General features: G+C 35.8%; 2 protein-coding genes and 1 pseudogene across 3 annotated transcripts; 1 reads left to right on the top strand and 2 right to left on the bottom strand.

Annotated features, from left to right (window-relative positions):
* Positions 1 to 125: 125 nt before the first annotated feature.
* Positions 126 to 3,226, bottom strand: LOC120140162 (annotated as a pseudogene).
* A 533-nt stretch (positions 3,227 to 3,759) lies between these two features.
* LOC120140161 (cycloeucalenol cycloisomerase-like) lies at positions 3,760 to 6,830 on the top strand. Of its 2 annotated transcripts, none has more exons than XM_039155182.1 (8): positions 3,760 to 3,854; positions 3,981 to 4,117; positions 4,516 to 4,599; positions 4,981 to 5,022; positions 5,461 to 5,571; positions 5,680 to 5,871; positions 6,020 to 6,117; positions 6,393 to 6,830. In XM_039155182.1, the coding sequence occupies exons 1-8, from the start codon at positions 3,848 to 3,850 to the stop codon at positions 6,604 to 6,606; spliced, it is 885 nt and encodes a 294-aa protein (XP_039011113.1). In that variant the 5' UTR covers positions 3,760 to 3,847; the 3' UTR covers positions 6,607 to 6,830. The 2 variants fall into 2 exon arrangements, with proteins under 2 accessions (XP_039011113.1, XP_039011112.1); XM_039155181.1 differs by having other exon boundaries at positions 3,779 to 3,860.
* A 747-nt stretch (positions 6,831 to 7,577) lies between these two features.
* LOC120140135 lies at positions 7,578 to 22,698 on the bottom strand. Its single transcript, XM_039155161.1, has 7 exons — positions 22,663 to 22,698; positions 21,614 to 21,808; positions 20,332 to 20,377; positions 8,830 to 8,950; positions 8,513 to 8,583; positions 8,154 to 8,257; positions 7,578 to 7,871 (listed from the first exon to the last, which is right to left on the bottom strand). The coding sequence occupies exons 1-7, from the start codon at positions 22,696 to 22,698 to the stop codon at positions 7,815 to 7,817; spliced, it is 630 nt and encodes a 209-aa protein (XP_039011092.1). The 3' UTR covers positions 7,578 to 7,814.
* Positions 22,699 to 22,950: the final 252 nt, after the last annotated feature.

Raw genomic sequence — 22,950 nt, 5'->3', positions numbered from 1 at the left:
GATGATGAAAATCAAAGATGGTGACAAATCTTATCTAAAGATAATACATGGAATCACTAGCACAATCCGAATCCAACTCGAATCTAGAAAAACCAAACCTTGAACTAATATTCAAATGATGTGTGAAACTTGATCCGTTGACAATACTCCGTTATTAAGCCTTGAAATTCTAGACATTGACATAAAAAAGAAAGCACTTAGATACCCTTCTTAAGCATCGCCCTAAACCTCATTGGAAGACCATAGAGCCGGATAAACCCGGCTGCGTCAGCTTGATTATATACGTCCCCACTCTCAAAGGAGGAGATATCCTCTATGTACAAGCTATAGGGACTGGTCCGACTAGTTACAGAAAACGATCCTTTGTATAGCTTCAAAGTAACGGAACCGGTGGTGGTTTTGGCAATCTTCTCCATCATGGACTCACGAAGAGGGTAGAACCACATTCCTGCATAAACTAGCTCAGCGTACTTGAGGGCAAGTGAATCTTTAACTTGGATGGTTTCCCGGTCAAGGGTTAAAGACTCCAGTTCACGCACAGCGTTGAATAGGATGGTACCACCAGGAGTTTCATAAACTCCACGACTCTTCATACCGACAAGTCGGTTTTCAACTATCAATACGGCCAATCCCATGTCTCCCACCAATTTCATTGAGTTCAGAAAGAAGAGAAGCAGGTGAAAGAGTCTTTCCATTAAGTGAAACAAGGATACCTAAATCAATTCCGATTCTCACGTATCTGTAGACATTGTGCGCGTAAGCTGTTAAATTGACATATGAAACCCGAGGAAAAACATTTAAAGGGAAGATAAACTTACTGTGGTTCATCAGGTGCATCTTCTGGGTCAACACTCATCATGTACATATCTTTCTTTGGTTCATTTGCTGGATCCTCCAAGATATCTCCCTTCAATGCCAAGATAGATTAATATCGGAGCAAAACAAACAGAATAACGTTAAGTAAAGCAAAAGAGCTTATAGAAAGATTGAGGCGCCAACAAGAAAACAGCCTAATAAGGCTTATTTACCGAACCTCATGGCTTAAGTGTCATAAGTTCCTGTCTCTGCTGTATATCGATTTTTTTGTCACCGGAACAGGCACATTATGCTTCTTAGCATATTCAATAGCATCTTCTCTCCCTGTAATATCCCAATCTCTCCGAGGAGCCACGACATTTAATTCGGGATTTAGAGCAAAGAATGTGAGCTCAAACCGAACCCGGAGGAATAATATACTAATCAGTTTTTTTTTTTTTGAAGAAACACGTATAAATGATAAATTATAGAAGTGAAGTCGTTTTTGATTCACAACTAAAGCTTGGTTGAGAGGCATGCCTGATCATTTCCTTTCCCTGTGCATCCATGGGAAACAGCATCAGCGCCAACCTCTCTTGCTACGTCCACCATGGCCTGTCATAATAAGCAGGTTAGTGCAAATGGTACGGGAAAAAAGTCAAACAATACGGAAATGGAAAATGCAGTTAAAAATAAAGATATCACAGAAGAACAAAAGACTCTTTTATTAACTGGGGGTCATGAATTATCTATCATCATGCCATAATAATCTTGCCACGGAAGAGGTTGAATTTGCTAACACCAATTTGATTCCCTAAAATAGAGAACCTTAATCACATACGAAGAAAGTAAATAGGATTCTGAAGAAAGCAGATAAAGTACAATAGCAGTTCTTAGGTAGCATTTTATGAAGACTTTAATAAGAGCTGTATTCGTGTCAGCTTGACAGAATGTATAACTACCAGAACATAAAATGTACCAAAAACGGTAGTAACCTTTGCAATAACAGGCCGGGCCATTGAGGTCCCCAACAAGTATTTCCTTTCATAAACAGCATCAGCTCGCAAGCATGGAAATATATAGTCTCTCACAAATTCCTCCTTCAAGTCCTTAACTACCAACTGGCAAGCACCGCTTGCCTTGGCCTTTTCTTCCAAACCATCCAACTCCTTTATGCCCTGAAAAAGTTTGAAATTCACACAAATTGCACACATAATAAAGAAGGCATTACACGCATAAACCACATAATAAAAGAACTTAGAGTAAATTAAACTGTTTAGCAAACTTGTTACTCCTACATACTTGGCTAACGTCGGCTGTGAAGCAAACAACCTCGCAACCATAATTCTCCCTGCAAAAGCAAAATGCTTTCATCAGAGGTCCAATAACCATGTCTAAAAGATCAAAAAAATTAATAGTAAAACTCGTGCTTCGGGAATAATGACAGAACAATGATAACTCTTTTGATCAAGAAAATGGAGAGTAGTAACATACATATAACATAAACAGTCGAACTACCTTAGCCATGGAACAATAACAGAAGTGTCTAAGCCACCACCGTAGGCTAAAACAACTTTGTTTAATTTGCCTCGCAGCCCTACACCCTTTGTAGGGTCCGAAACATCTGTCACTGTGTTGCTCGACAAAACAGCTTGAATCCCTGCAAGTCCGCAATGAAAACGCATGTATAATTGAAACGGCTCAAAACTAAAATGCAATTGTGCAAAAGCATCTCTGAAGACGCTAACGAAACCGAGTTGAAGCATATTTTCGAGATGAAATATCCAACAACTAGGCCAAATACAGAAAGCAAAATGTAAGGAATTCTTCTAAAGCTTCTCACAGATAGAACAAGCAGAAACACCGTATAAAACCTAAAAGAAGGAAAGGGGTAATCTCTATGGTGTACTGAAAATGTCGAATTATCGAGCAACGTTAGCCCTCACCTTGACTCTTAGGTGTTACACTGATTGACTCATTGTTGCTGACAATAGCATGACCATGAAATGAACTAGCTTTTCCACTTAACCGTCAATGAAATTTCACAAACACATATTGAACTGCAAATTGAAAGAGCAAAACACAAACAAATTGAACAAAAAAGGGTGGGGACTTTGATAATGTGAAATTAGAACAAAATTACCTCTTGCAAAGATGACAACTTCCTCGAGCAGATCAAGTTATCAGGGTTGAACAATGTGCCTGCAAAATGCAAGAATCAAAACGTCGCATCAGCTAATAAATTCATTAAAAAAATACTAAACATTCAACGAAAATGAAGGGACAATCATACAGTATGAAATTCAAAGAAAAAATAATTCTTTTGGGGCCGTCAGAAGCGATATTGATTGACGAAGTTGGTGAAATGGCCTTAAGTTGAGCCATTCTTTTCCCTCTTTGCCTGGATTTCGAGAGCGAAAACGTAGGCAGGCAAACAACGAAAGGAGATACTAGGGTTTAGGGTTTTATTATAGGGTAAAATACAATATAGGTCTCTCAATTATTAGTAAGATTAAAAATAAACCATTGAAATAAAAAAAATACAAATGAATCACTATTCACTCAATTAAATGTCGAAGGGTAAGTAAACTTCTAGAGTGTTTGTATTTTGGGAACCAATCTTTTAAAACATAAATAATACAATAATTAGACTTTTAATTTGCTTTTCTTATGATGTAGGAGAAAAGAGATCGATAATTATTAATTGCTTGAGAAATTTAAGATTTTTTTAAGAAGAATATGACTTTAATTGTCACATCATCATTTTTTTTAATGACAGTTGACAATGTTCGTAATAAAAGCTACATAAAAATTTAGTGATTGTATTATAAGTTTTTAAAGTTTTAGAAATCCAAAAGGTAACTTCTAAAGTTTGATGACTATTTATATAATTTACTCAAAATCAATAATATCGAAGAGGTGGGAATCTGACCCCTCTTCAAATCTAATCTGATAGAAGCCTTTTAGGGTTTTACTTCCATCACATCACACTCTTTTTACCAAATCCAATTCCAGTTTCAGCTCAGGTTCAGCTTAAACCAAGAAATTATTAATGGGCGGTAAAGGTCACTTCTTTTTCTTCTCTCAAACCCATCGTCTTTTACCCATTTTCTTGTTTATTTTTGGGCATTGATCATAGAGGTTCAGTAACTAAACCCCCATTGTTTTGAAATTTTCGAAATCAGGTCATCCTTCTTCTTCTTCAAGTTTATGGTTGGCATCCAATCCGAGCAAGAGATGGGGCGAGCTTTTCTTTCTCTGTTACACTCCGTTTTGGCTCACTCTTTGTTTGGGCATCGTCGTTCCTTTCAAACTTTACGAGGTTTGTTTCCATTGATTATTACATTTTGTTTCCTCTGCTCCCAATTTGTAGTAAGTCGATCTTTTCTTAATAATGAATTTGAAGGTCTTTTTTTTCACATGCCAAATGGTTTAATGAGATTCCGTTCTTTAAGTTTTTGGCTTCATGTTACAATCAAATGACGTGATTGATTACGTTTGTTTTTAAATTGTTGAACAATTTGATCGAAATGAGAGTATGGGTAAGTGGAGAAATGCTAGTTGGCTTAGTGTAATTGCTAAAGTGGATGAGGATGATTCACTGTTGACTGACTGTGGCATTCATGGATATTCTTTTCTCCATCTTTTAACTTGTTTAATGATCAACTTCGGGCTTGAGAATTGAATTTAGGATTAAAATATAATCATGGTCCTCGACAGAACTTTACGGAATTGGAATATTTGCTTCTGGGCTTGGTTTCAGCAGTTCCTTCATTCTTGATACCAATGCTAGTTGTTGGAAAGGTAAGCTCTCGACTCATGTGACCTTTCATATATATTATATTTGTCTCATTTCAGACCTTTTAAAGCAGTCGTCATTCATATCTGTATAATTCTTTATTATTCAAACTGAAAATAATTAAGAAAATAAGTTTATGCCTGATGTATTAGAATGATTTAGAGTACGCCAAAGAGTTGTAAAGTAGTCCATGTCATGATGAGGTTGATTACTTTGATAACTGGATTCTTTTAAACACGAATTGCTTGAACCAGATTTCAAAATCCACACTAGCTAGTTAAAGCCGGGCCAGACATTTTTAGGGTCTTATGGCTCCATTTCTTGCAGCATATACGATTGTTTTCTCATTTTCTGTGAGGATTTATCACTTTTGCTTCCTTTCTCAGGCTGACTGCAGCTTGCATTGGAAGGACCGTTATTGGGTTAAGGCAAGTGTTTTACTAGATATCATTTTACATAATATATGTTTGTTAAACGGATTGTTGATGCTTGCCTTGGAATGAGTGTTATTGTGTTCTCATTAGTTGTCGATGTATTGTGATTTCCATGGACTACCAAGATGTTGTACAATTTCCTTTACCTCTTACATTTATTCGATGCTACGTTGTATTTACTTGATTTCCTTCTTTGAATTATCAATAGGACAGTTTGCATCATAGTTTAGACTGAATTGATAGTTACACGATTAGATGTAGAATGCTTTCCTCATGCTCGTAAATTTTCTATGCCTGTTCTTGGTTTCTTTCAACTTTGAATGATCTCAAGCATGACAATATCAGCAGAATCTCCTGTAGTGATCTGAACATGATTTATATCTCCAACTTGTTATTCTTGGTCTTAACTTCAATTATTTTACATTGTTGCAGGCCAGTGTCTGGATTGTAATTTTTAGTTATGTGGGGAACTATTTTTGGACCCATTATTTCTTCACGGTTTTAGGAGCTTCTTATACTTTCCCATCCTGGAAAATGAACAATGTAAGCTACAGATAATAACGATTTATTCCAGCTTCCCAGCTAAATGCTATTTCGGCTGTGCAAGTCTACTTCATTTATACGTTTCCGTTTATCCATTTCTCTTTGCAGGTGCCACACACGACGTTCCTTCTCACACATGTTGTCTTCCTGTTTTACCATGTTACATCAAACATGACACTTCGCAGATTAAGACATTCTATTGCTGGCTTGTCGGAGAACATTCAGTTAGCCACTGAGGTGGCATGGATTTTGGCCCTTTCTTATTTCATAGCATATCTCGAGACTTTAGCTATTTCTAACGTATGTGGTAACGTGGTTTCATGCTTTTGATAACACACCTTGAGCCTTTGTTTTCTTTTAATTCAGAATGTTATACTTTGTCTCAGGTCTGAACAGTGGTGAATCTCGAAGTTAGCCTAGTGATATACTTTATGTTGAATATGTGCAGTTCCCGTATTATGATTTCATGGATCGTGCATCCATGTATAAAGTGGGATCTTTGTTTTATGCCATATACTTCATCGTGAGCTTCCCTATGTTTCTGAGGTAAGAAATTAATCCAACTTTATGTTTGTTTGTCTATCCGATAGTGTGGAACCGTATTCGTAGTAATTAAAATGCTTTTGTTTCAGCCGTTCCTTTTAGATATCTCGATCAGAATAACGTAACTCCACATTGCAGTAAAGGCTCTTTTGCTGCAGATATTTTTTGTTTGAACAGATTGAGGTGTCTTTAAAGCATGAAAGGAAAAGCATGCCGGTTTTCTTTTATAAACAGATAGTGTAGTAATTGTTGTAGTTTGGTGATTATCCATTTTGCAGGATTGATGAGAAACCTGGTGATCTATGGGACCTACCTCGGGTTGCCGTTGATTCTCTGGGTGCTGCAATGTTGGTCACGATAATACTCGATTTATGGCGCATCTTCCTTGGACCTATTGTTCCACTGGCAGATACAAAACAGTGCATTCATCCTGGTCTACCATGGTTTGGAGGTAGTGCAAATGTAGCTTCACAAAACCAATGTGCGAAATAAGAGATCCGGGTTCGACTCCTCATCATGGTTCTCCCTGGTGTTCAGCAAAAATTGTCCGAAGTCTGGTTGAGGCATGTATGATCGTTGCTCGGTGTGAGATTAGCTAGTCAATGAAGCGATTGTGTGCTTTATTTATGTTGGTGTATCAAGAAAGCTCCTTTTAGTTGTCTGAGAACAATGTTGGTTCATTGTAATGGAAGTAAAGCAAACTTGTTTGACTCAAATGACTTAGTGTTTTAATGCCTTTTAATTCGATTTAAATGGTTTTTCAGGTAAGAATAAAATTTCTTGTTTTGTACGAATAATAAATTATTGATTAAATAATATAGGTACATTTGAGTGTATACATTTTATATTTATTTTTTAATTAAATAATATTTATATTATTAGTATAGAGTTTCGGTTTAAAAATACATTTAATAATAAATTAAAGTCAATTGTGTTGGCTAAAAGAATTTTGAATACGAGTAAAGTACACAAATAGTCCCTGACTATAGGCAACTATTTTGTTAAGTTCCCCAATTATTAAAAATTACAAAATAATTCTTTAACAATGAGATGTTTTACTGAGTTCTTCGATTATTAAAAGTTACAAAATGATCATCTAATTATTTATATATTTCAAAATCGTCATTCGTTAAAAAATTAACGATTGTCGTATATGAACTTTAACATACAAACTGAGATATAATAGGCATTTAAGATTCTAATATCAGATTTTATCATATCTCAATTTGCAAGTTAACATTTAACTCAAACCGTCGATAATTTTTTAACGAAAAAACATAAGAATAATCAAGTGATTATTTTGTATCTTTTAATAGTCGGGATACTTTACCCTTTGAATTTTAAAATCAATACGAATCGACATATTTGAATTTTAAAATTGATCTAAATTAAAATCGATGACCAAACAAAAAATGATTAATCCCCTTCTCTAATCATATTCTAACTACACAAATCAATGGATTGCAAGCAAAATTAAATCCATTTTTGTAAACTTATAGTAATTACACAAATATTACAACCAAAAAATAATGGTTCTGATTTAATCCTCTTCTCTAATCATATTCTAATTGTCTTAAAAAAGAAAGAAATGGGTACTATTCTCTATATCAGACGCTTCACTAAGTTGCACAAAAAACAACATAACATAATGGCCTGCTTCTGCTCTGCCTGCTCTTTATACATTTGAGAGAGTTGAAGGATCAATCCAACTTATGAGCCAAATCATTGCCACATTTCAATCGTGCTATCAGTTCATCCTGCACAATCAATGCATCTTTAGACGGGTCAAGAATTTAATAGTAATTAGATTGTTGTTTGTTTGACCCTCCAAATGAAAATTAACTCTTTTGAGAACGTGTCAAAAGCATATCCGTATCAAACTCCGTATTCGAGTCCGAGTAACATAAACTTAACCAAAAGTATGCAAATTGGTATGTATATATTCAGAAAAAGAAGAATCACTGCATAATTAACCGATAGGATTAAAATTAAAACAATATTGGAGGACGGTTTCCAAGAAAGTTATCTCAGGAACATGCCTTTTTTCCTTTGGGTGAGAGTCTTCTTTCCTTAAGAAGGGCACGAAGTCTCTCCACAGTCAAACTATGATAGTCCCTCTCAGCTGCACGGCTGCTTGATCCCTCTGCGAATTTTCAAGTCGTTAGGGGAACTTGATAATAACTCTTAGAAGAATGAAACCATTATTCCCACCATAAACTCTTAAAAAGGATACAAGGATGGGATTGTACCCTAAACTTTTATTTTTAATATGTAAAATGAAATATCAGATATAGACCATAGTTCTGACATTCTAGTTTATTGACAATGGCAATTCCATACATGGAACTATGCGTTTGAATACAAAGATATGAACTAGTGGATACATCTATTGACTAACCCGATCGAGAACTACTTTGTGTATTGACTTTCTTTGTAGAAGCCTTGCTATCTGTAATTTTTTCAGCGGCCCTGAGAAGGAAAAAATGGCAGACATCAAGCACAATCAAAGGCAATACAATGCCTTTCTCTCAAGATATCTATAAGAATGGATAAGCACGTGAAGCATCCATCCAACTTGCTTCAAACAGCAGGCTGAGTGAAGCTTTGAAAGGATGTTTGAATCCTGATCCTCAAATGAAGGTTAAAATAATACATATATAAGATAAATTGAAACAAGTTAAATATAGTCACACCGAAGAAAGATAAAATTAATACCTTTTTCTAGAACCCTCAGCTGCAACTTTCACATCCTTTGAACTGGAATCTCCCTTCTTGTCGTTAAGCATGAGTGATCTAATAAGTATGTTTTGTTGGTTTTTCTTTATATGCTGGCTCTCTGGATGTACGAGTAAGATTATCGATCTCATGAATAAGAACGAATCTTAAAACTATGTTCTTGTACTAGTCATATTCTTCTTGGGAATCCACAAGATAACAAGCAAAAAAAATGCATGCATATATAAAACTTGATATTATAAACAGGAGACTATAACATAGACATTTGATGTTTCGTCTACTTTATTACATTTCTGCATAAAAGCTGAATCAGTAACATATAAAATCATAGTAGCGATCTAATAACCATCTGGCACCAATTAATTTTATATCATCTAAAGATATGTGAATCAGTTACAGCTAGGATGAAATATGGGTATAGGTATCTGTATCTCCTTAAGATAGATAGAGATATCCTAAATATACTCTCATCGGGAATACATTAAGCTCCAACACGAGGATTGAGGACTCACATAAATAAACTGTTACTATGAATTCCAAAATATATATATTTTTTTTGATAGGAATAGGAGGCCTCGTTAAAAACCTCCCTCTTAGTTGGCTCTTGTGAAAGAGGCAACTAACGGAAGGAGGAAAAGAGTGCCTCATTTTATTAATAAGCCAAAGTTACATAAGATACAACTTACATAATAAACCTCCCAAAATAAAATACAGAACAATACTACAATAAACTCTATACATCAACCAATCCCTTCCTTAGCTAGCTTGTCTGCTTCCCAATTACAACTCCTAGGAATCCAATTAATAATAATACCTCTAGCATATACAACGGCCCCAATTTCCTCAACCAGTGAACTAAAAAACGTTGGGGCAGAAAATGGCCACAGCATTTTTACAATCACTCTCCATGATTAGTCTTCCCTTCATAGCCCAATCCGATGAAAGGAATATATCAATTCCTTGTTTAATGGCTTTTAACTCAGCAAACGTAGGGGGACCAGGACCCACAGCAGTAGAGAAATAGGTTAAAGTTGAGCAATTTGAGTCTTTCAAAACTCCTCCAATCTCTCCTTGCATCCCATCACCTGTCACCGCTCCATCAACATTGAATTTGAAAAAATCATGAGGGGTAGAGACCAGCAGTTAACCTTCTTCTTAGACAAATTTGAAATGATTATGTCTGCAAGCGATGGATCCCCTATTAATAAATCAGCCTGAATATTAGCATGAGGGAATTTAGCTAAAAACCATTTAGCAAGCCTAAATCTGGAAATGAAGAATAGAGATGAACTGTCAAATTTCCAATTTTCAAACACCACTGAATTCCTAGCTTTCCATAAAGACCAGAAAACCACACCAGGGATAAAATTCCAGATGGTGGAGTACTCCCTTAGGTAAGACCAAGAGCATAGTAGGGAAGAAGGGTCATGGGGCATCACTGAAGAAATATCCCAAAACCTTAAAAATCTATTCCACAACTCCACTGCAACCGAGCAAGAAATAAAAAGATGATGAATTGTTTCGTCATGGTTGTGGCATAAAGGACACCGAACATCATCCAAATTAACCCCTCTTTTCTTTAGTTCCACTCTAACAGCCAATTTCTGATGAGTAATTTGCCATAGGAATGTTGCCACTCTAGGAGGTGCCAATCCAGACCACACATACTTCCTCCACTGAAATGTATCGTCTTGCCTACATGAGAGAGTCATTCTGCATGCCTTAACCGAGAACATACCGTCACCTTTCCCCGACCACCCAAGGAAATCATCCACTGATTCGGACAGGCTAATATTATCAATCAAAAGCATTAATGAAGTCCACCGATCCAATTCCCAGTCACATAAATTCCTTCTTAGTTGAATATTCCAAACCCAACCATTAATTTCAAAGGAACCGAAATCTGCCACTTTTCCATCTTTAGTGGTCGATAGAGCAAATATCCTAGGAAACTGATTCTTTAGGGGAGAACCAAGGACCCAAACATCATTCCAAAATTCTATAGATCTACCATTCCATATTATTATCTTCGAGTTTGACCTCAAGCACTCACCTACCTGGTCCTTCTTCTCATAATTGTTCACAATACCTCTCCATATCCATGAATCTAGAGGAGAAACTGCTTTGCTTATTGATAAAGATAGGTTGTTGACAATGTGCTTGTGAGAAACAAATTTTTTGCACTGAATTTCTTTTTCATTTAAATACTTCCAAACATATTTCCCCAGCAAAACTTTGTTAACTAAATTCAAGTCTAAGATTCCCAGTCCGCCCTCTTCATAAGGTTGGCACACCTTACTCCAATTTACCCAATGAATCCGTTTCCTGGCCTGACCTTCACCCCAAAGGAATTTAGCCATTAAAGAATTGAGTTTCTGGTTCACTTTAAAAGGTAATTTGAAGATAGAAAGGTAGAAAGTAGGTAATGAGGACAGCACCGATTTCACCAACACCATTCTTCCAGCCAATGATAAAGAGGAAGCTTTCCAACCCGCTAATCTGTTGTAAACCTTTTGCATAACTGGCTCCCACAACAAATATGAATTTTTGCTAGCACCTATCGGTAATCCAAGATAAATCATAGGCAAAGAACCCACCCCACAACCTGCTTCGGATGCCCATTCTTTTACTATATCCTCTTCCAAATTGACTCCAAGTAGCTTACTCTTAGACAGATTAAGGTGAAGCCATGAAATTAAGCTAAACACCCTCAATATTCTTCTGATATTGAGAATTTGAGTTGAAGAGTCTCTGCAGAATAGAATGAGATCATCTGCAAACTGTAAATGAGTCAAAATAAAAGGATTGTCATCCTTTCGAATACTGAAGCCTTCAAAAAGACCCATATTAACAACCTTACACAATATTAAATTCAAGAGTTCCCCAACAATATTAAACAATAAAGGAGATAAGCTGCATCCTTGCCTTAACCCTTTACCCATCTGAAATTATTCTATAGGAGAGCCATTAACCAGAACTGAAATTCAAGCAGTAGAAATGCAGTAATGGATCCAAGAAATTCATTTCTCCCCAAAACCCATCACCTTTAATAATCTCAGTATAATTGGCCATTCGACTAAGTCATATGCTCTACAAAAATCAATCTTGAAGACTACTCCTTTCTTTCCTTTTTTCCTCCAAAAATCAATGGATTCATTAGCCATAAACGCACAATCAAGCAGCTGCCTGCGAGGGGCTGATTAAACCTTTAATAACTAAAACCAGCCTTCTCGATAAGATCCTTGAGATAATTTTGAATAAGCTACCAACTAGGCTGATTGGTCTATAGTCTTCAATAGCTTCTGGATTAAGCTTCTTGGGAATCAAAGTAATAAACGCATGATTAACCCCTTGCTCCCAACTCCTACCTCTATGAAAATCATTAACAAACTTCATGAGATGATCCTTCAGAATATGCCAGAATTTTTTAAAAAACCCATCGTGAAATCGTCTGGACCCGGGGCTTTGGCACTATCCGAATGAAAAACTGCTTCCCACACTTCTTGTTATGAAAATTCAGCCTCCAAACCATTCTTCTGTTCGTCTGTTAATTTCATGAAGTTAAAATTTAATTCTTCCACCTCTAATGTAGCTTTAGAATTGTAGTTCTCCTTAAAGTAGTCAAAGACAAAGGCTTTTAACTGGTTCGGGTCTGAAACTTCTTCATCATCGATCTTCAATGCCGAAATAGAGTTCAATCTGTTCCTATTAATAGCAGTTATGTGAAAAAATTTCGTGTTCCTATCCCCGTCTTTGATCCATTTCAATCTTGATCTCTGTAACCAAATGCTCTCTTCTCTGCTGTGCAGTTTCCACAAATCACTCCTGGACAATATCAGCGTATCCCATTCTTGACTTGTAAGTCCACCATTTTGTAACTTCAGTTCCAGACCATTTATTTTACCTTCTAATTTTGAAATCTCTTCAGAGATCCCTCTTATATTCCTGTTGGGCCACTTCCTTACCTGCTGTTTTGTTCTTCGAAGTAAAGAAAACAGTCCCCTTCGACCAACACCCTTCCTAAGCTTAGATAAAGAATTTTCAACCAACCCAACAAACTCATCTTCCTCTAACAAGTAGTTGAAAAATCTAAATGGCTTAGGTCCCCAATTGTTGCATTCTTCTACTAACATTACCGGATTATGGTCCGAAAGAGATTTGGGAAGCATTTTCTGAATCACATTGGGAAATTTGTCTAGGAAAGAACTGCTAAATAAAAACCGATCTATACTTACCCAAGTGGGAGAGTCCATGTTGTTGCACCATGTAAATCTTCCTCCGACTAACGGAAAATCCATAAGATTGAAGTGTTGGACAAAGGATCTAAACAAATCCAAGGAATGCCAATTTTGTGATACTCCACATTTCTCCTCAGGATCTAAATATGCATTAAAATCCCCCCTATGCAAACTGGCAGATTTAGACCTTGAACAAAGCACAACAATTCCCTGAAGAATTCCTCTTTATCCGCCTCTACTGATGGACCATAGACATTTATTATAACACAATCAAAATTTAGCAACTTGAACTTCCCTGATAATGCCATGAATCTGTTCTGGTTATGTTCTGCTGTGACCTCAAAAAAATCTGTCCACCTGCAGGATTGAAGCTACCACCTTTCAAAAAATTTCCCCCTAACTTCCTCCATAAACCAGAATGACAAACACTCAGCTTTGTCTCCTGTAGTAATAGAATAACCGGCTTCTCTCTATTAACAAGTCTGGCCACTGCTTTGATTTTTTCTCTTCTTCCAAGACCCCTGACATTCCATGTAATTATTTTTAACTTTGACATTATAACTAAATATCATGAACACCAAAACAAACAAACATCTATCATGATCCCCTTGAAGACCCCTTCATCTCCATCTTAAATATCTCCTCTTCTAATAGATGTTGTCCTTCCCTAATAAGATCTGAAGTAGTTCTCTCCTTATTCACATTGTTCCTGATTCTTACACTTGAACTTGAGAGGCTTCCCTCATTACGACAACACTGATTATCCTCCATAATCTTCTTCATCTTCTTTGATCCATCCGATTGATCATCTGACAAATTGCCCCTCTCTGCAGAATTATGATTTTGAGTATTGCATACATGATCCCCAACCAAACTTCTCGAACCAACAGACTGAACTTTCTCCAATTCATCTCCTTGTTCACAAAATAACGGTACCATCTTCCCCTGAAAATTGTCCTTGGCCACCCCAGACTCCCCCTCAACAGCAACATGTAAAGAATTTTCAGAGAAGAGATTGGGTTGTAAAATAAACTTTCCTCCAACCCAATTTATGTTATATGCAGGCCCACTAGGAATCAATATCCTAATTGGTAAATCAGCTACCTCGTTATCCTCTGAGTAAACAAAGTCAACCTGGTCACTTGTATCCCTCAGTCCCAGTCCCACATGACATCCCATCTGGTTAGTCCTGTTTTCCAAGAAACCTGACAGCTCACAATAAGAGTTACCTGTTTTTGACTTACTCGATTGGACTTGTCCCCCACAGACTCCATTCACTCCACTGTTATGCCAATTATTTAACCAAGATAATACTTTAAGCCTACCTTCATCTGAGAACTCTTCCCCATCTGCTGCCATAGTATGACATCTACCAACCCCCTCCTTAGACAAGACATAACCACTGTTTCATTTTTTTGAAAATTTCCCCCCGTCTTCCTCCCCTCTTCTTCTGGTTTATTCAGAACAGAACTCAGAGAAATCTTAACTTTGAATGATCTGCCATAAGAATCAATCTAACCTTATCCAGGACATCATAAGGACTTTCCACCCTGAGCAGAACTTTCGCCGACGACAAATCCGATCTGGTCATTGATTCTTCATTAAAACATAAAAGCTCACCCCACTTCTCAGAAAGTTTTTTCATGAATTGCTCATTCCAGCATAAAAGAGGCAATCCATTCAACTCTATCTGACAAAGGGCCGCTGGAACTCCATCTTTGTTCAATACTGGGGTCAACCAGTCTAAGCAAAGGAACAACTCTTTCTTTTATTCATCCACACAAGAGAGAACTCCTCAACCGACTTGAAAGTAATGATACACGCATTCCATACGTAACCCCATCTTGCAACCTGAACCTCCACCCCCTCCATCTCCAAGGTTTCCTTTAATGAAACGAGGTCAAAAGAGGTTTTCATTATCCTTGTTAGCGATCGTTTTACCCAATCCCAATTGCCTGATGGAATATGAATATCCCAGATGTTCCTCACACCAGAAGCATTCTGATTAAGACCCTCCAAGTTAACCCCTGACTTTGGATCTCTTCTCATATTGAATTCAGAATTTACAACTTCCTTATAAGATCTGCCATCTCTCATGCTTCTCAACGACTCAGCCTTCCTCCCAATTATTGAAATATCCCTTCCCCCTGAAAAGCTCTCCACCACCCTCTTTCCCACATCCTCTACCCTTCTCTTATTTTTCTGATACTTAGCAACCCCTACATACATTTTCCTCCCATCAAACCACTTCCCATCCACAGACTGGATAGCTTTCATCCTACTTTCCTCATCGGCAAATTGAACAAAAGCAAACGTCAAGGCCTTATACTTTGATTTCTCTAGAGACCGTGGAATGAAAATTCTCCTAATTTGACCAAAAGGACTAAAATAATCCCTTAACACACGTCTTGAAACCCTTTTACTAAGATTATCAATAAACACAGTCCATTCCTCAACAGAAGCAATGGACTTCTTTGAAATTTCTGTAACACTCCAATTTAGGGGTTAAAATTTAAGAAATTATAAAATATTGGATTTAATTGGTATTTTGAAAGAAACAGTGGGTTAAATTGTAAAATTTTAAAGTTGACAGACCGTTTTATGAAGTGCAGGAAGTTCAGTGGCTAAACTCATAGTTTACCCATTTTTCTTTTGGAATGAATTATAAACTCATTCTCGTATGTTTTCTGTGCATATTTCCCAGATTTTCTTCTCCAACAACCCCTCTTTCAACTCCGATCTACTCGCCGTCCGACCTCCGATCGACGAGCCGAAACCACCATCGTGTTCGTTGTCAACCGAGGAACAAAACCCCTCAAACCTTTCATCGTGAATCGTCGTCGTTCGTCGTTAATTTCAGTCGGAAGTACCGTCGGTAATAACTCGATTTCAATTGGTTTTTCATCGATTCACGACAATCGGGTCATCCGTTTACGACACCTCCCGCACCATCGTGTTCCTTGCATCGTTCCGAATCCGCCGGTGTCATCCTTGGTCTCCGTCGACGGCGGCGCGTGAGAAGGTGAAGCGGTCAAAGTTTCTGATTCGTTAAAATCGAGCTCTCCGCCGTTCAAAATTGTGAACCGAGCTTTGTAAGTATCTCGAAATCGCTCAAAATAATTTTTAAGAATTTTTCCGGGAATTTAGCACTGTTCACGCGCCGCCACTGCGCGTGGGGAAGGAAAAATGACCGGTTTGACCGGTTTTGTAACCCATTTGACCGGTCATAACCCGACCCGACCCGTTGACTGGCGTTGACCATTGTTGACCAAAACTTTGATTGGCTTTGACCGGGTATTAAACGACCTTTGACTTTGACCGAGTATACCTATCCTGACATTTTTCGACGTTCCAAATCCGATTCCGCAGTCTGTTTTTCGAAATTCGAACTCGAAGGCCTCGAAATTGCCGGTCAAACCCGTTGACTTTGATTTTGACCGAAAATTTCGAATTTCCGAAAATTCATATTTTATGCTTTCGACGTCCTGAATCCGAATCCGAAGTCCGAAGTCCGTTTCGCCAAATTCGAACCCGGTAAGTTGTTTCACTGATTTATTACCCGATTCGATCCGTTTATCGTAATTAAGCTCCGTTTTTTATATAATTTATGTTGATATGTATATGAGAAATTATTGGAAGTTGAATTGAAGATAAAAGGCGTTCGAATGAAATTTTTATGGTCGATCAATATTGTACGGAAATCGAGGTAATACTTTACTACCTCTTTATGCTTTATGGAACATGTTTATATTGATAAATGCATGAACAAGATAATGTTGGTCACTTTGGTGGAGTTGAATAATTTATATACTCGATATGATGTGGTAGAAATTCTGTAACTGATTACGGATCGAATGATTAATATAAGAGATTGAGGAATTGTTAGATTAAATTACATGTTTGTGATTAGTGATAAAGAAATCAACCCTGTATATGCAACTTATAATTTATTTCATCAAAGGTTAAATGTTAAGGTATTTGGATGAGAAATTGTGAGAATAATCTAGTAGGATAAAATTACGAAAATACCCTTATGTTGTAAGATGACAAGAATTATCCCTGGAAGTTGGTTAGTAATCTCTGAAAAGACATATTGATCAGGTAAAAATTATTGATGCGCATAAGAAATGCTAGTTTTGATTAGGAAATGCGGATAACCGGTTTTTAGTCTTATGAGGGTTTGTAAAGGATACTAGAAGTCTGTTAAGGGAATCATTTCAAGATGAGAGAGTTTTCAAGAAATCAATTAATCATAAGATCTCTAAATTATAATTATTTTCGTTAAGAGCTAATATCGAAATTATCTGGTTAAAAAATTAAGGAAATGCCCTTGAGAGGTAAAATAGTCCGAGTTGGCCCTGAATGAGAAAATACTTTGAGGATTCGTACTTAACTCGATTAAGTACGGATTTGATTGTTAAGATCTTGACTTAGTTCACTAAGCTCAAGAATGATTGGATATCTTTGAGCTCTGAAATAAATGGAATAAAAATGAACACCAAAATTACCAAAATACCCTTGTGTCCTATTTTAAGTAAATGCCTTGGATTAATTAAGGAATCCAAATAAGCATAGTTGTTGGACTACCTTTAGAAGTTATGGATCACAACTTGAGTTGATCAATCTTAAAGATATGTCAGTACCTGAGCGGTATAGATGTTTCTTGAATGTGTGTTCGTCTTCTCAAGTGTGGTTCGATGATAATTTTGAAAGTACTCAGCTCAACTCTGGATCACATCCGGTACTAAGAAATAAATATTCGTTAGAGAAATCAACCAAGAAGACCAAATTGAATGGATCTGAAGTACAATATATATCTGAAATATAGGAACGTTTGTATTACTCTGACAAACCCCGAAGTAACTGGAATGGACTTGACTGCTAAATAAGCTAAGTAACCTCAATGATTGAGGATTAAGTAAGTGAATTGGATAAGTCTGGAAATTCTGATGAGTTTATAAGATGTACTGTCCTTATGGAACATAAACTGAAAATCAAGCACGTCAGTATTTCATGATATCGTGGAAGTTTGGGAATGAAATAAAGATCATTGGAAGATCTATTCAGCAATGATTCTGAAGATAATATATGAACAAGAATTTGTGGTATTAAAAAGTAAATGTCCTGGAAGGAAAATGAATTGACCAGTGGACATAAATTGTTAAGGTTCTAAATCTTCGTTCTCAAGTTGTTCGATTATCCGATCAATTGACATGGATGTAAAGGATTTTGAATACCCTTCTGATTACGTACAACTTCTGAAAATTGTCCGAATAAGATATGATCCTGATAATTCACATTCTGAATAACTGATGATTCCGTCAGTTATTGAACTTTTTACAATAGTGATTCTAAATTCCGACATTTTATCAGTATACTGAAGATCCGTCTTTCTCTACTTGCTAAGATTATCCAGTACCTTTGAATAATATTTGTAAGCTCTGGTGTGTTCCCTAATTATATAATTATTTTATCTGACTTCCGACTTGAATTCTATTCTGACACATGACCTGAATTCTGTTCTGATTTCTGATCTGGATTTTGTTCTGATATATGTTTTGAATTCTGTTTTGATTTCTGATATCTCCGCTTAATGAAGGAAAAATGTTTTAAATAGGGGTATTGTTGAAGGAAGAATTTTCGCAAGTTCCTCGGCTTTGTGCTCAGGGCCTTATATGATGTATTGGGTTGGGTGTATGGTTCTGGGGAACCTACACATTATGATGTGTTGGGATAGGGGTATATATATATATATATGTTTTAAAAAGATCTGAAAAGTTATATGGTTTTGGGAATACACTAGATAACCTATTATGATCTCATGAACTTAGTCATCCGAAATATTTCTCTGAACTGAAAGCTCATTGTCCGTTACCACCTGAAATATTAGTAGGATCTCTGCTCAGCATAAAAATCTGTAGATGTTCGGAAACAATAAGGAAATATATATTTATCTGTATCTGCACATTCATCAGCATCATCTGGTAGTTTTGTATTACTGAGCTTTTAGAAACTCACTCTGTTACTCACCTTTTCAGGTTAAAATAATCGTATCAGTGCGGTTATCGACTTCAGTAAAGGAATTCCTCCGGCGTTGTTTGCAGAGTACGATACATGTGATTAGGGGGCATGTAATTGTATTTTGATTTATATACGAGTCTGGAAATCTGTTTTATTTTTAAATAGTGACAACTGATTTTATAAGTTACACGTTTCAATAAAAGTTTTAAATTTTCCGCTATTTTTACAGTGGGTCGCTCCGGTGGCCCTAATGTGACTTCCCGGATTGGATCGGGCTACCCGCATCGGTCTGGGGAGTTACAATTTCTCTGATCCTCTCTACCTATCGCACTCGTTCTCAATTTTTTCCTTGTTTTGATTTTTGCTTCTCATGAATAGGGAACGTTCTTGCAAAGGGTGGAGAAGTTTATGAAAATTCTAGAGGATTTGTTTTCTGGATGGTGCCAAAAAAGAGAGACAAGTTTCACTCACTAAATAGATGAGATATGATTTTGAATTCCAAAATATTAAATTTACAACAAACTTCTAAATCAATTTCTTTATAACTTAATTTTATAAAACAGATGAGTTTCAACAATACATATCTATTACATGTCTAATACGTCCAAAATAAAACTATGAAGGGTCCCAAATGCAATTAAGAGTAGCAAGCCTTAAAATTGTTTTTAAATAAACTGTTCCTACGAATTCCAAAATATTAAATTTACGACAAACTTCTAAATCGCTTTCTTTGTTACTTATTTTTATAAAACATATGAGTTTCAACATTACATATCTATTACATGTTTAATATGTCAAAAATAAAAATATGAAGGGTCCCAAATGCAATTAAGAGTAGCTAGCCTTAAAATTGTTTCTTAGATGAGATTCCAATTAAATCCCCTTTTACAAAAATTAGATTGCATTCATACAGTAGTCATCAAATGGTTCCCTACGGCTTATTTTTAAGACCTTTACCGAATGCAAAAGTCGGAGTCTCAGGCCATTCTTAAATAAAGAAACATGGAGTAGATATAAGAATCCAAAGAGGGCCCTTCATAATGATAACAGAAATTATACTAAACTAAATATAGAAGTAATGACAACAGAAATTAATGATTCTCATGTTGCGAAAGCAGAGATGTATTGGTTGTGATGGCCCTTCATATATTGCACTAAACTAAAAAAATTGCAAGATTCAGAATGTATTGAATGCACTTAATAAGTTGAAATTTACAGGCACCTGGAGGAGACGTGTTGTGCTCACAAATATAAAGTCTCATTCCTCCCTGCATAATTTTGCAATATAAGCAACAATGTTGTACAAAATGATATACCAAGAAATATAAAACATATAAAAATAACTTATGATACAAATTATTCATAAGAACATATAGAAAAGATTTTTCAGCTCAAGAATTATACACAAAACTTGTTAGCAGCAATATAGGTGATTACAATGATTCATTCTTTAATGAGTTTTAAATTCAGAAAGACATACTATACAAATGGGATTGGAAAACAGGTTTTATTTTTATATGTTGAAGGGAAACCATGGAAAAAATAGCAAGTGTTTCCATAAGTTGAGCTGCTAAAGGGGCTGGACACAAAAGCTAGAAGCTCATGGTAGCAGGGAACCAAAAGCAAGGGAGACTAGAGAAACCAAATGGGAAGGGAGCTCCACAGCCTTACAAAATCTTCTAGGATCCTAATATGGTAACATTCTTGTAATTGAATCAGAAAATGCTATAATGACACAGTGAGATAATCAAAAAGCTGCTATCGAAGAAGTATATTGAATCTTGATCCCATTGAAATACAAAACATGAGGAAATTGTTCCACCTTGAAGAGTAGAGCACAAGATATCCATAAACAGGCTATCTCCAAAAGTCTCATTACTTAACATAAGAAATGAACAACATATAATGAAGAAATAATAGGTTAGTATGGTATCAAATGAATCCATGGAAATGAATTCATGCTTAAAAGAGAATGCTAAATAGGTAGAGATGACATTGCATTTGATTGGTAGATTTGAGTATTTGATACTCAAATTACAATAAATTATCCAAAGGCGAAATTAAGAACCCTAAAATAACTTTACCAAGGAAAACCAAATAATGGTAATTCCAAATACCCAAAGAGGTCGTATTCTAAAACGCATCCCTTGACAAATCATTTTTATTTTATTAATATAGAATCCTCATTAACTAGTAATAATCTGCTAAAACCCTAGCAACCCATCATTCAAACAAAAACTTAATCGCATTCGGAAGAGGAAGTATTCATCAATAAAACCCATTAATCCAGATAGCCTAAACGCTCGGTTTAAAACCCTAAAATAATTCGGCCCTGTTTAATGATTATTCTCCTAAGCTAACCACGATCCTTCTTTTTTCAGTAGAAATACTTTACTTAACAAAAGAATGTCACACTTCTTTTTCTGGTCGCATTTTCACGGCCGATCAAAGTATTAAGAAATGAAATTCATTAAATAAGCGAGTGAGAAGAAATGGGTAAAAACCAGATTGGAGGAGATGAAGGCGGAGGAGATGTGGCCGCGGGAGGGAAGGTTGGAGAGGAACTTTGAGGCGCTGGACGCTGTTTGATGATGATCGAAGGGCTGGGAAGAAGAGCCTCCATTGGACTTTGAAAAACAAAAATACTCGCTCCAAAGCAAAAATGGCGAAAGAAGAAGAGGGGCAGCGTGAATCTTTTCCTGCTATATATCCGCCATCGTTTTGACCTTTTAGACATAGCAATAGCATATATGGATTTTAAATGACAAATTTATTGGTGGATTAATTAAGATGTCACCTAGGGATGGAAAACTAAATCGAAATTAATCTAGACATTTATGAGATATTATAAATTACTATTTGTTTATCATTTTTTTAATTATTAACAGTACACATATTTAAATATAAGCATGGTTTAGGTCGTGTCATATTTTATATCAACCTGATCCGACCCGAAAAATATATTCTCCACCTGAAATACGATTCGATCCGGATTTAAGGTAATTTAACCAAACTCAAAACTCGTTTTGTCTTTGGAGCTAAACTCAAATCCAACCTGACCCGACTAGGCTCGACATAAATATATTTATAAAATTTTTCTTACTTTTATTCAATAAAATAGAGATATAATTGAAAAAATAATATAAATAATTATATTATTGTAATTATCCTTAAATATATAAAGTATAATTTCATTATTTTTTGGGTTGAATCGGATTAAATATTTTTTACCATAAATCTAAACCTAACCCGAACCCGAAATAAATAAAAAATCTAATCCAACATGGTCTAATCGAAAACCCATCAGATTCAAATCTCATGTCCATCCCTACATATTTTATGCAAAAACAACTATTATTTAAACATTCATCTTTTTTTATTAGTTTAAGAGTGATTATTTAAAATTTTATTCGTACGAACACAATTGTTTAAATTTAAAATCTCTAAAAAGAATAAAATTCTTTTTTTATTATTAAAATAGTTGAACGAGTTCGGAAATATATATATCTTTTAAAAAATAAAAACATATTCATATCTGAAACTTATACTTAACCGAATTATTGCCCATGACCATCTCAGTTGAATTCATTCCCTTCAAGGTTGAGGGTTGCAAGCAAGGTGTGCAAAATTTGATCTGTTTATCTGATCTGAAAATTTAAATATTTGATTCGTTTTTTTTTTATTTTTAGATAATTTGGATCGAATATTCATAAAAATTGGATGATCCTGGCCCAATAAATGAGTAACCCACTGACTCATTAAAACTCTATCCCAATAAAAAGTAGCATATTCAATTATTTATTGTGTGAGAGTAATTATATATATAGAAGAGATATTGAAT

Source organism: Hibiscus syriacus, unplaced genomic scaffold, assembly GCF_006381635.1.
Source record: "Hibiscus syriacus cultivar Baekdansim isolate YM2019G1 unplaced genomic scaffold, ASM638163v2 tig00110782_pilon, whole genome shotgun sequence".
NCBI lineage: Eukaryota > Viridiplantae > Streptophyta > Magnoliopsida > Malvales > Malvaceae > Hibiscus > Hibiscus syriacus.
Note: the sequence above shows the minus strand (reverse complement) of the source record. Positions and strands in the feature narration are given on the sequence as shown.

What these genes read in the sequence shown, in the direction of transcription:
- LOC120140135 (XM_039155161.1), bottom strand. Translation starts at nt 22,698, where the DNA reads ATGAATTCAACTGAGATGGTCATGGGCAATAATTCG. An exon ending in GCTGAGGGTTCTAGAAAAAG is followed by an intron (nt 8,584 to 8,829) that starts GTATTAATTTTA and finishes TTTCCTTCTCAG; the next exon opens with GGCCGCTGAAAAAATTACAG. An exon ending in TCTCACCCAAAGGAAAAAAG is followed by an intron (nt 7,872 to 8,153) that starts GCATGTTCCTGA and finishes TTGATTGTGCAG; the next exon opens with GATGAACTGATAGCACGATT.
- LOC120140161 (XM_039155181.1), top strand. An exon ending in TTCCTTTCAAACTTTACGAG is followed by an intron (nt 4,118 to 4,515) that starts GTTTGTTTCCAT and finishes GGTCCTCGACAG; the next exon opens with AACTTTACGGAATTGGAATA. An exon ending in AGACTTTAGCTATTTCTAAC is followed by an intron (nt 5,872 to 6,019) that starts GTATGTGGTAAC and finishes GAATATGTGCAG; the next exon opens with TTCCCGTATTATGATTTCAT.